Genomic DNA, 13,811 nt, shown 5'->3' on the forward strand with positions numbered 1-13,811 from the left:
CCTGTGTGAGGAGGGTTACGCGCGCTTTCTTATCGAGTGTCGGAGGGGACGGGGCTTAGCTCTGACAAGAAGGCATGAGAAAATATAATAAACAAAAAAATGGTGGGAAGGGACTCCCCTTGCCTCCTCAAGCCCTGCACAACAATGTTGGACAGAAAAAAACTCTATAAGTGTACCGCAGCTGCGGGTGCACTGAGTCCTTGGGGCTCTCCCCCTCCCCCCGCCACAGGTGGAATGCTATGCAGGAGTCTGCAATCACAGCTCATGTGCATCCAGTCAGTGTGACCTTTGCTCCAATTCAGTGTGGAGAGTCTGACGCCTGCTGGTAGAACTTGTATCAACTCAGAGCCTGCAAGAGGGACTGAGGAAGTTTTCATCTGCTCTGGGCTCTGAAAAATCAGTGCCATGAGACCTGTCGTCCAGTGAGTAACAGCCCAGGATCCAGCGTCGCAGGAGGGGTACGGGGAGGCGACACTCCGCGTTCCCGCCTGTTGATGGTTTTGGGAAATCGGTCCCCGAAGGAAACAGTCGCCCTCTAAAAACAAAAAATTCTTGGTGCAGTAGTCTGCAGAGATGTGCCTCCTATAGACACTAAGCTAAAACTCAAGTAGCCTAGCTTGGCCAGGGGGTGTATACTGCAGGGGAGGAGCTAACATCTTTGCATCTACTTAGTGTCCTCCTATGGATAAGCAGCATAACACCCATGGTCCTGTGTCCCCCAATGAGGCGTCAGAGAAATAGTCCCATGGTGACCATACCGCCTGGAAGCGTTCCATTGTATCATTCAATAGTGCCCAAGGTGCTCCATGCGTCTAACATCCAATAATCTATACTTGAGACTTTGGAGTGAGGGGGTCCTGGCTGCCTCCAATTCCATGCTATTAGGCACCTGGCCGCTGTGAGGATGTGAGACATAAGCCTAGAGGCCATTTTACCCATTCCCCCAATCCCGAGGCCCAGAACATAGATCAAGGGATCAAGATCTACCTCTATATATAATACTTTATGAATCAACCCCTTTACCTGCTCCCAGAAGGGGACGATCCCTGGATAGGACCAGAATATGTGTAAAATGGTGCCCGTGCTCCCCCCGCTACTCCAGCAAGAAGCCGGTATAGAGGGGTCTAAGCTATGAAGAAAGTCTGGAGTGTGGTACCAAAACAACAACATTTTGTACATATTTTCTTCATATATTGATGTCTTGGCGGCATTACCCCAAATTGCTGTCCATTCCCGAGGAACAACCCGCCTACCCAATAGAGTCTCCCATTTCCGCATATAAGGAAAAATCCCCCCAGGCCCGTCCCAAGGCTCAGAAAGCAATGTATAAATTTCCGAAATCAGACCCTTGGTGTCTGTGCCCCTTCTACATATTTTTTCAAAGTCTGTGGGGACAGAGACCCCCGCCCTTCCAAACAAGGAGCCAGCCAAGTCTCTGATCTGCAGATATTGGAAAAAGTCTCGATTAGAGAGGGAAAATTTTTCTCTGAGAAACTCAAAGGAATGGATCTGCATTGTGCTTCCATCTTTAATATCTGCATATCTGAAAAGGTCCACCCTGAGCCAAGGGTGCACCGTGTCTGACTCCAAACTGCTCGGAAGCAGGGGTTGGTATATGAAGGACACCAAAGGGGAGCAGGGGGACGCCAGGGGAAATTTTCTAATACAAAATGCCCAGAGGTCCTTAGTAAACTGCATCGGTCCAAGAAGAGGGGGGAGTGAGTCGCACCAGGCCGGGGGTCACAGAAGCGCATTTGGGTGTATAGGCGCCAGCCAGAGCTTTTCAATTTCGGTCCACCTGTTGTATGCCCAAAGGGACACCCAACAAGGGATCCTCCTGAGATGAGCCGCCCAATAGTATTTTAGAATGTTCGGGACGGAAACCCCACCCTTGTTCCTACCTGGCTACCCTATGGCGTTTATTACACCAAATGAATCTCAAGATAGCTGCTTGGAGGGCCTTTAGTTCCTTCATTGGCACCTTACCCGGAAGGGTTTCGAAAAAATATAGAAGTTTGGGAAACAAGCTCATTTTCACCACCGCAATGCGTCCCATCCACGAAAGGAGTAGGGGCATCCATTTACTCAAAAGGGCCCTCAACTCTCGGAAAAGGGGGGTAAAGTTAAGCTTATAGAGGGAGTCATAAGTAGATGTCAAGTTGACCCCCAAGTACTTGACTGCATCTGTCTTCCAACGGAATTTAAAATTCAAATGCAGATAATCCAGGGCCAACGGGTCGATGTTCAATGGCATTGCCTCAGTTTTATTAGAATTGATCTTATACACCCAAGGTGTGCATTAAATTAGGAAGGGAAACGTGGATGTCGGTGAGTGTAATGAGAACGTCGTCGGCAAAAAGCGAAATTTTAAAATATTTGCTCCCAACCAGGACCCCTGAGATGTCCGGGTTGCTCCTGACTGACGACGCGAGGGGCTCTATACAAAGCGCAAAGAGAAGGGGGGGATAGGGGGCACCCCTGCCTGGTGCCGTTGGAGATGGCGAAGGGCCTAGAGATGTGAAGGGGGAGCTTAATAGAGGCAGTAGGGGCCTTAGAAAGAGATTTTAAAGCACGCATGAAGCCACCCGAAATCCCGAAGACCTCCAATGTCTTGAAGAGAAAAGGCCACGCAAGACGATCAAAAGCCTTTTCCGCGTCAAGACTCAGCACTAGCGTCTGTGGTTTCCTCCGTTTCACCACGTCCACCAAATTTATGACCTTCCTGGTGTTGTCCCCTCCGTGACGGCAAGGGACAAAACCCACCTGGTCTTTGTGCACGAGTTGGGGTAACCAACAATTGAGCCTAGCTGCCAAAAGCTTGGTGAACATCTTCAGATCAGAGTTCAAAAGGGTTATTGGTCTATAGCTAGCACAATCCAAGGGATCCCTGGGTGGTTTGGGCAGGAGGATTAAATGAGAGTGTAGCATGGATGGTGGGATAGGGTTACCCTGCAAAAAGGAATTAAACAAGGTGGCCACGTGTGAGAGAAGCTCCGCTGAAAACACCTTATAGTAAAAGTAAGTAAAGCAGTCTGGGCCTGACGACTTCCCGTGGGGCAGGGTCTCCAGAACTTGCTCCAGTTCTTCTATAGTAATCGCCTCATTCAAAGCAGCGTCTGCTCCGCTAGGCAATGAAGGGAGCTCAAGGGCAGAAAAGTAGTCCCCCAGCACCATGCGAAGCCATGCCAGATGGGTCCGGGAGATTATAAAGCTTATTATAATAATTGAAAAAAATGTCAGCTATTGAAGCGGGATGATAATGGATAGTGCCCTTTTCGTCGCGCAAAGCCTGGGGACATGAGGATGTAGCACGTTCCTTAAGGTGACGTGCAAATAGAGAGTGAGCCCTGTTACCCCTTTCGTAGTATCTTTGTTTAGAAAAGGTGAGTAATTTTTCTGCTCTACCAATTGCCAAGTCTCTCAACTTTTCTCTGAGGCTAATGACTCTCCGGAGAACAGATAGTGAGGGGGAAGCCGCCAGTTTTCTCTCTTGCAGCTTAAGTTGGGCCGTTATAGAGAGTCCCGCTGACTTGTGGCTCTCCTCTTAGCCCTAGCACCCTCCCTAATGCATAGTACCCTCATCACCGTCTTGTGGGCCTCCCACAACGTCGTCAGCGATGAGACCGAGCCAGTGTTCAACTGGAAAAATTCAAGCAGCTGCTTGTTTAAAGAGGCCTTAATATCGGGATCCTTGAGCAGAGATTCATTAAGGCGCCAGAGGTGGGGCTTGGATCGAGGACCGTCCCTCCTAAAATCCACTGTGAGAGGGTAATGGTCTGACCAAGTAATGGAGCCCATTTCCACCCTCTCAAGACGCCCCAGCAGCGATGAGTCAATAAAAAAAATAGTCAATTCTAGTGTGGGTCTGATGTGGATGAGAATAGAAGGAGAAGGCCCTCTCTCCTGGGTGATACACCCTCCAAGCATCGTACAAAGCCCCTGAAATAACAAGCTTACGGAAGTCCCTGGACAAATTTCTCAAAGCACCCGATGGGGGATGTCCACCCTCAGAAAGCTTGTCAGCCACCTCTTAAACACAATAACTGATTTTGACCAGGGGTGGCAAAACTTTTACAAGTCCCTTTAGCTATGTATATATTTAATAAAGATGTGGAAAAAAGATTCAAACTACCCTGATCTACTGTCCAGATGGGTCCTCCAGGGTAGCTGCACATCGCGGATGTCCAATAAGTGATATACAGTATGTGCCAAGGACACCATGCAGAGAATTACTGGCATAGAAGTGAACACTAACCTGATCTAACCCATAATGGACCAAACTACACTGTGTGCATAATTATTAGGCAAATGAGTATTTTGATCACATGATACTTTTTATACATGTTGTCCTACTCCAAGCTGTATAGGCTTGAGAGCCAACTACCAATTAAGTAAATCAGGTGATAAGCATCTCTGTAATGAGGAGGGGTGTGGTGTAATGACATCAACACCCTATATAAGGTGTGCTTAATTATTAGGCAACTTCCTTTCCTTTGCCAAAATGGGTCAGAAGAGAGATTTGATGGGCTCTGAAAAGTCCAAAATTGTGAGATGTCTTGCAGAGGGATGCAGCAGTCTTGAAATTGCTAAACTTTTGATGCGTGATCACCAAATAATCAAGCATTTCATGGCAAATAACAAACAGGGTCGCAAGAAGCGTGATGGGCAAAAAAGGCGCAACATAACTGCCCAAGAATTGAGGAAAATCAAGCGCCAAGCTGTCGAGATGCAATTTGCCACCAGTTTGGCCATATTTCAGAGCTGCAACGTTACTGGAGTATCAAAAAGCACAAGGTGTGCCATACTCTGGGACATAGCCAAAGTAAGGAAGGCTGAAAAATGACCACCTTTGAACAAGAAACATAAGATAAAACGTCAAGACTGGGCCAAGAAATATCTTAAGACTGATTTTTCAAAGGTTTTATGGACTGAGGAAATGAGAGTGACTCTTGATGGGCCAGATGGATGGGCCAGAGGATGGATCAGTAAAGGGCAGAGAGCTCCACTCCGACTCAGACGCCAGCAAGGTGGAGGTGGGGTACTGGTATGGGCTGGGATCATCAAAGATGAACTTGTGGGACCTTTTCGGGTTGAGGATGGAGTGAAGCTCAACTCCCCCTCCCGGACCTACTGCCAGTTTCTGGAAGACAACTTCTTCAAGCAGTGGTACAGGAAGAAGTTGGTATCGTTCAAGAAAATCATGATTTTCATGCAGGACAATGCATCCAACTACTCCACAGCGTGGCTGGCCAGTAAAGCTCTAAAAGATGAAAAAATAATGACATGGCACCCTTCTTCACCTGATCTGAACCCCATAGAGAACCTGTGGTCCCTCATAAAATGTGAGATCTACAGGGAGGATAAACAGTACACCTCTCGGAACAGTGTTTGGGAGGCTGTGGTGGCTGCTGCACGCAATGTTGATCGTAAACAGACCAAGCAACTGACAATCTATGGATGGTAGGCTGCTGAGTGTCATCATAAAGAAAGTTGGCTATATTGGTCACTAATTTTTTGGGGTTTTGTTTTTGCATGTCAACATATTATATTGGTTTACCTGGTGAAAAACAGGTGAGATGGGAATATACTTGGTTTTTATTAAGTTGCCTAATAATTCTGACCAGTAATAGTTACCTGCACAAACAGATATCCTCCTAAGATAGCCAAATCTAAAAAAACCCTACTCCAACTTCCAAAAATATTAAGTTTTGATATTTATGATTCTTTTGGGTTGATTGAGAACATAGTTGTTGATCAATAATAAAAAAAATCCTCTAAAATACAACTTGCCTAATAATTCTGCACATGGTGTAGACGCCAGAAGAGGATAGTTTGAGTCTTTTTGTTCATTTCTAGTATTCAATTATATCAAATCAATTCCAAGCAAGGTGAGGTTATATTTGCATTATATTACATTGTTACAGCTTTCCCAAATAAATCACACTGATCACTTGGTATAAATTTAACAGTTTTAATTGAGACTATCAGATTTGCAGTACTCACAGAGTCCGGAGTGGCAGGAACTTGTACGATTCTCTTCTCAGACTCTGCACTGTACCAGTCCTGGACTTTCATGTAATATAAGCTCACATCAACAGCCATCTCTTTCCCCGCAGCAACAACCATCTCCCTAGAATGTAAAATTATCCTCATGTGTCTTACAAATCATATACTGTAACCACAACAAGCAGCGGAGAATACATTTCTACAGTATATATAAAATTGATATTATACATGGAGAGTTCTTACCCCTCTTCTTGTGAATCTAGCAGAAGAAGAGAACTTCCATCTCTAAGGCCCAACATTTTCAGGGTTTTGCTCATATCTTCTATGGCAAAAACACTCCAGCCCTCGCTGGTTTCTGTGGATGGGGAGCATAATAATGACTCTTTTGAGGGGCTACCAGCTAATGTCTGCTGCAGGTCTTTCAATGGTAAGTTGGATGGGAAAACTCTCTGACTTTCAGAGTATTTTTGTGAGCTGCCGTTGTTTTCGGTTTTACATGGACGCATGATTGTTAGAAGAAGAGGAGCAAATTCGGGTCCACTCTGTACACACAGACCTCCAACCTGTATGGCAAATAAAAGGCAATTTTAGCACATTTGCTTCATGAACCTCAAGACCCACCGCTTCTGACAAGCCTACAACCTACAATAGCCCTCAGTCCAGTAGACCACTGCGCAACCAGCTCTGTCCTCACCTATTGTACCCTCACCCATTCCCTGCAGACTGTGAGCCCTCGCGGGCAGGGTCTTCTCTCCTCCTATACCAGTCTGTCTTGTACTGTTAATGATTGTTGTACGTATACCCTCTTTCACTTGTAAAGCGCCATGGAATAAATCGCGCTATAATAATAATAATAATAATAATAAGGGAACATAGCAAACATGGATATATGGCCTACCAATATAAAGCTGATGTTTAGATAAATGTGCAGCTGACATACATTGTAGCAGTCAATTTAATGCGCGGTGATGTTACGGCTCCTTTATATCTGACCCCTGGCGGAGCTGTTAACAGTAGATCAATGGGGGCAGGGGGGAGTTAAGTACTGGCCCAACCAATCTGATATTGATCACCTATTCTAAAGGGGGCTTTACACGTTAGCGATATCGCTAGCAATTTGTAGAGATAGCGAGCGTGTAAGTACCCGCCCCCGTCGCGCATGCGATTGTTTGTGATCGCTGCCGTAGCGAACATTATCGCTACGCAGCGTCACACATACTTACCTGGTCGGCGGCGTCGCGGTGACTGCCGAACAATCCCTCCTTCAAGGGGGAGGGACGTTCGGCATCATAGCGACGTCACCGGAACGTCACTAAGCGGCCGGCCAATCAAAGCGGAGGGGCGGAGCTGAGCGTGATGTAAACATCCCACCCACCTCTTCCTTCCGCATTGGGGCCAGCGGCAGGTAAGGAGACGTTCCTCGCTCATGCGGTGTCACACATAGCGATGTGTGCTGCCGCATGAGCGATTAACCACAACGCTAAACAACCCTTACCGATTTTTGACTTTGGGACGACCTCTCCATGGCGAACGATTTTCACCATTTTTGAGGTCGCCTAAGGTTGCTGGTAAGTATTACATGCTGCGATCTCGTTAATGACGCCGGATGTGCTTCACTAACAACTTGACCCCGACATCCAAACATTAACGATATCGTAGCGTGTAAAGCCCCCTTAAGGATAGGGCATCAATATAAACATAGTGGACAATCCCTTTAAGTACAATTTGAATGCTATTACCTGCTATTAAAGTAGTATTCGCAAGTTTTGAAATTATCCTCTATTCATGGGATAGGGATAAAACTCACAATTGCTATGGGTCTGACTGCTTGGCCCTCCAATATAAAGTGCCCCATGGGAGTGGGGCATTAGTCAATCATGCGCATTACCCCTACATTATGGGAATGCCAAACACCCAGCACTTGGGTATATCAGGCACTACCATTAAGAATGAACAGAGTAGCAGTGCACATGATCGAACACTACTCCATTGATGCAAAGTTCTTCAGATCCCCAGTTCTCTGGATCAGTGAGGGCCCCAATAGTTGGACCCCCAGAGATCAAGATGATCACTGCGGGTCCAACCAGATATCCTTAACCGAGAATAAGCAAAAACACGAGTGTATGCTCTCATCATCTCCCGCCTTGACTACTGCAACCTCCTGCTTTGTGGCCTCCCTTCTAAGGCGGGATTTGCACACTACGACATCGCAGGTGCGATGTCGATGGGGTCAAATTGAAAGTGACGCACATCCGGCATCGCAGGCGACATCGTAGTGTATAAAGCCTAGATGATACGATTAACGAGCGCAAAAGCGTCGTAATCCTATCATCGGTATAGCGTCGGCGTAATCCATAATTACACTGACCCGACGGTCCGATGTTGTTCCTCGTTCCTGCGGCAGCACACATCGCTGTGTGTGAAGCCGCAGGAGCGAGGAACATCTCCTACCGGCGTCACTGCGGCTTCCGTAGGATATGCGGAAGGAAGGAGGTGGGCGGGATGTTTACATCCTGCTCATCTCCGCCCCTCCGCTGCTATTGGCCGCCTGCCGTGTGACGTCGCAGTGACGCCGTACAACCCGCCCCCTTAATAAGGAGGCAGGTCGCCGGCCAGAGCGACGTCCCAGCCAGAGCGACGTCCCAGGACAGGTGAGTCCATGTGAAGCTGCAGTAGCGATAATGTTCGCTACGGCAGCTATCACAAGGATATCGCAGCTGCGACGGGGGCGGGGACTATCGCACTCGGCGTCGCAGCATCGGCTTGCGATGTCGCAGCGTGCAAAGTACCCCTAACACTCTTGCACCCCTCCAATCCATCCTAAACTCTGCTTCCCGATTAATCCATCTCTCCTCTCTCTATTTCCCGGCCTCGCCACTCTGCTAATCCCTCACTGGTTTTCCATTGCCCAAAGACTCCAGTTCAAAACCCTAACCATGACATACAAAGCCATCCACAACCTGTCTACTCCATACATCTGTGACCTAGTCTCCCGGTACTTACCTGCAAGTAACCTCAGATCTTCACAAGATCTCCTTCTCTACCCCAGCATATCAGACTCTCACCTACTGTGGAAAGTTTCAAAAAGAACCTGAAGACCTACATCTTCCGACAAGCCTTTAAACCTGCCGAAACCCTCACTCCAGTACATTACTCCGCAACCAGCTCTACCCTCACCTACTGTACCCTCACCCATCCCCTGTAGACTGAGCTTTTGCAGCAGGGTCCTCTCTCCTCCTGTACCAGTCTGTTTTTGTATTGTTCGTGAACATTGCTTTTTATGTACAGTGGAACCCCGGTTTACGAGTAACTAAAGGCCCAGTCACACTAAACAACTTACCAGCGATCACAAACAACGATACAACCTGATAGGGATCGTTGGTAAGTTGCTAGGAGGTCGCTGGTGAGATGTCACACACCAGCAACCTGACCTGGCAGGGATCGCTGGAGCGTCGCTACATGGGTTGCTGGTGAGCTGTCACCAGCAACCAGTGACCAGCCCCCAGCCAGCAGCGACACGTGGAAGCGATGCTGCGATTGGTAACTAAGGTAAATATCAGGTAACAAACCCGATATTTACTTTGGTTACCAGCGCACACCGCTTAGCACTGGCTCCCTGCACTCCTAGCCAGAGTACACATCGGGTTAATTACCTGATGTGTACTCTGCTATGTGTGCAGGCAGCAGGGAGCCGGCTTCTGCGGACGCTGGTAACCACGGTAAACATCGGGTAACCAAGAAGCCCTTACCATGGTTACCCGATATTTACCTTCGTTACCAGCGTCCGCCGCTCTCACACTCCCAGTGCCGGCTCCCTGTTCCCTGCACTCCTAGCCACAGTACACATCGGGTTAATTACCCGATGTGTACTGCGGCTACGTGTGCAGAGAGCAGGAGCCGGCACTGACAGCGTGAGAGCGGGGACGCTGGTAATGAAGGTAAATATCGGGTAACCAAGGTAAGAGCTTCTTGGTTACCCGATGTTTACCATGGTTACCAGCGTCCGCAGAAGCCGGCTCCTGCTGCCTGCACATTTAGTTGTTGCTCTGTCGCTGTCACACACAGCGATGTGTGCTTCACAGCGGGACAGCAACAACTAAAAAAATGGTCCAGGACATTCAGCAACAACCAGCGACCTCACAGCAGGGGCCAGGTTGTTGCTGGATGTCAAACACAGCAACATCACTAGCAACATCACTGCTACGTCACAAAAGTCGTTCCTTAGCAGCGATGTTGCTAGCGATGTTGCTTAGTGTGATGTGGCTTTTAGTGTGAGAGTATTTCCCTATACGAGCAAAGCTTGCTGTAAATTTGTAACTCAGTTTACAAGTAAGCTTTGCTGTACGAGCAAATACTCACCGCACACACTTCCGGTTCCGTACTTTCACCGCGCTCTGACCCGCTCTTGCAGTCTGCACAAACACGTATGCACATATTATGCTCACCTCACCTTCTGTTCCATCGTCGGCCTCCTAGTTCTTGTAGTCCGCCAGTATAGGATGTGTATCGGGTAACCATCGCGACGATGGAGGAACTTCCACTGTCAGCGTGCTGACCAATCAGAGCCAAGCGGTTCCTGCCTTTGACGTTAAGCGCTCTGGCAGCGGAAGCTCCAGCATCGGTCGCGATGGTTATCCGATACACATCCTGTACCTGCGGACTACAAGAACCAGGAGGCCGGTGATGGACCAGAAGGTAATGTTAGTATAATATGTGTGTTTGTGCGCATACAATGGCACAATAGGGGTCCATGATGGCACATTGAACAAGTTGTGGAACGAATTGTCTGAGCTTGCATTATTTACTATGGGAAATTTTGCTTTGCTAGAGGAGTAACTTGGTTTACAAGCAACGGATTGTTCTCGTAAACCAAGGATCCACTGTATACCCTTTCACTTGTATGGCGCCATGGAATAAATGGCCCTATAATAATAATAATTAATAATAATATCCTCCATGTCATGAATAGGAGATAGAGGGGTATTCTCAAGTTTGGCAACAAAGTGCCATTTCATTGTGAGGATTAGACTGCAGGAAGCGTGGTAAAATTAATTTTCAAGTTTTGCCTTACCTGCTTTCCATTCCAAACAAATATGTCACATCCATCATGTACTCCAACACTCACAAGACTCTGTTCAGCATCTAGAAAAAATATATAACAAAAGGAATAAAAGGTTTACTTCTAATAATAAAGTCATAATATGTCAATGGATGATGGACAAAGAGACTGGAAGGAAAATCCAGAGAATTGGGAAAATAATTTTACTGTCTCCAAAGTAAATAAGTGCAATAAAGCAACTTAGAGACAAGCTGGACATCCGTGCAAAATATAAAAATCTGATATGGTGAAGAATTCTCAATTGCAAAATATTACGATGATTTATTATCTTTATTTCAGACTGTATGTCACTTTACAGTTTGACCTACCGCACAGATCCTGGAAGACGTGTAACCCTGCAGGCAGAAGCTTAGCAATGCTGAGAACGTGTCCTTCTACTGACGGATCCAAAAGCTTTAACAAATGTGAAGACCGGTGTTAAAAAAATATTCGATAGAGAGAGTAACACACATATTATATTATTACCATATATTAGAGATTAGCAAAAAGTTTCAAGCTATCGTGCTCGTCCTCACTTTCGGTCTTTGGCAGCGAGACTAAAGCCTGCTTTACACGTTACGATTTTGCATACGATATCGTATGTGATGTGACACGCCCCATCGTATGTGTGACACGTTCAATTTGTTGAACGTGTTGCACAAACGATTATTTGCTGTCACACGTTCTTACCCGTCCATACGACCTCGATGTGGGCGGCGAACATCCACTTCCTGGAGTGGGAGGGACGTTCGGCGTCACATCGACATCACGTGGCAGCCGGCCAATAGAAGCGGAGGAGCGGAGATGAGCGTGACGTAACATCCCACCCACCTCCTTCCTTCTGCATTACTGGCAGGAGCCGCGGGACGCAGGTAAGATCTGTTCATCGTTCCTGGGGTGTCACACACTGCGATGTGTGCTACCTCGGGAACATTGAACAACCGCACGTTCAATTTTTATCAATTGAACGACGTACATGCGATGAACGTTTTAACGTTCAATCGCAATCGCACGTACCTGTCACACACTACAATGTACCTTACGATGCCGGATGTGCGTCACTTACGACGTGACCCCGCCGACACATCGTAAGATATATTGTAGCGTGTAAAGCCCGCTTTAGGCAGTGTTCACTTCTGTGCCAGCGGTTCTCTGTCCGGTGCTCTGGGCACAGCTCATGTGACAGCCCTGTTCTGACTGCCAAAGAGAACAGGGAACAGAATCAGAAATTACTATCTGCATACATCATGGCAGTATTTGTGATGTATAAATAAAAAAAATATTAAAGGGAACCGGTCAGCAGAAAGTTACATTATTTCAAAAATTAATGCAATCTTAGCAACTTATGACATATCCACAGTGACCCAAACCCATCTCTAGAGATCGGGTAGTCACTGTTCCTCCATCTATAAGGCTGTGTGTCGACAATCAGCGTTCACAGCGTTTTGGATGATCCGTGTTTTCACTGCATCCAAAACGCTGGGTTTTAAAGTACAATCACAGTGGATGGGATTTATAGAAATCTCCTGCCCACTGTGCGTGTGCGGCCCGCAGAGTAAACTGACCTGCGGTGTGGCTTCCCAAGCAGCAGCATGTCAATTTATTGCTTCGGCGCCGTGAGTGTTCTCCACAAGGAGAACAGACAGAAAGACCGCAACTGCCAGAGCCTTGATTGTGGGCATGAGCAGCTGCGGTCTCCTGCGGAAGAAGACACACTGCGGCCAGGACACAGCATGTCCGGATTGTGGACACATACCCTAAGACATTTATTGCACATCCGGTACATACAGTATATTATCAGTGAGAAGACCTGTGTTTACAATTAAGTTATATAGTATATAACATACTACATTCATAGACATACAGTGCTGGCCAAAAGTATTGGCACCCCTGCAATTCTGTCAGATAATACTCAGTTTCTTCTTGAAAATGATTGCAATCACAAATTCTTTGGTATTATCTTCATTTATTTTGCTTGCAATGAAAAAACACAAAAGAGAATGAAACAAAAATCAAATCATTGATCATTTCACACAAAACTCCAAGAATGGGCCAGACAAAAGTATTGGCACCCTTAGCCTAATACTTGGTTGCACAACATTTAGCCAAAATAACTGCGAACAACCGCTTCTGGTAACCATCAATGAGTTTCTTACAATGCTCTGCAGGAATTTTAGACCATTCTTCTTTGGCAAACTGCTCCAGGTCCCTGAGATTTGAAGGGTGCCTTCTCCAAACTGCCATTTTGAGATCTCTCCACAAGTGTTCTATGGGGTTCAGGTATGGACTCATTGCTGGCCACTTTACTAGTCTCCAGCGCTTTCTCTCAAACCATTTTCTAGTGCTTTTTGAAGTGTGTTTGGGTCATTGTCCTTCTGGAAGACCCATGACCTCTGAGGGAGACCCAGCTTTCTCACACTGGGCCCTACATTATGCTGCAAAATTTGTTGCTAGTCTTCAGACTTCATAATGCCATGCACATGGTCAAGCAGTCCAGTGCCAGAGGCTGCAAAGCAACCCCAAAACATCAGGGAACCTCCGCCATGTTTGACTGTAGAGACCGTGTTCTTTTCTTTGAATGTCTCTTTTTTTTTCCTGTAAACTCTATGTTGATGGCTTTTCCCAAAAAGCTCTACTTTTGTCTCATCTGACCAGAGAACATTCTTCCAAAACGTTTTAGGCTTTCTCAGGTAAGTTTTGGCAAACT

At 46.8% G+C, this 13,811-nt stretch overlaps 1 protein-coding gene across 1 annotated transcript in view; it reads right to left on the minus strand.

Annotated features, from left to right (window-relative positions):
• Nucleotides 1–13,811, minus strand: part of USP40 (ubiquitin specific peptidase 40) — a 145,137-nt gene that overhangs the window by 62,975 nt on the left and 68,351 nt on the right. The window contains exons 14-17 of the mRNA XM_075317462.1: nucleotides 11,434–11,518; nucleotides 11,078–11,148; nucleotides 6,250–6,569; nucleotides 6,004–6,130 (exon numbers count right to left, since the gene is read on the minus strand). Coding sequence (XP_075173577.1) covers nucleotides 6,004–6,130; nucleotides 6,250–6,569; nucleotides 11,078–11,148; nucleotides 11,434–11,518 — 603 coding nt within the window. The remainder of the gene's footprint in view (nucleotides 1–6,003; nucleotides 6,131–6,249; nucleotides 6,570–11,077; nucleotides 11,149–11,433; nucleotides 11,519–13,811) is intronic.

Source organism: Anomaloglossus baeobatrachus, chromosome 7 (genome assembly GCF_048569485.1).
Source record: "Anomaloglossus baeobatrachus isolate aAnoBae1 chromosome 7, aAnoBae1.hap1, whole genome shotgun sequence".
Lineage (NCBI taxonomy): Eukaryota > Metazoa > Chordata > Amphibia > Anura > Aromobatidae > Anomaloglossus > Anomaloglossus baeobatrachus.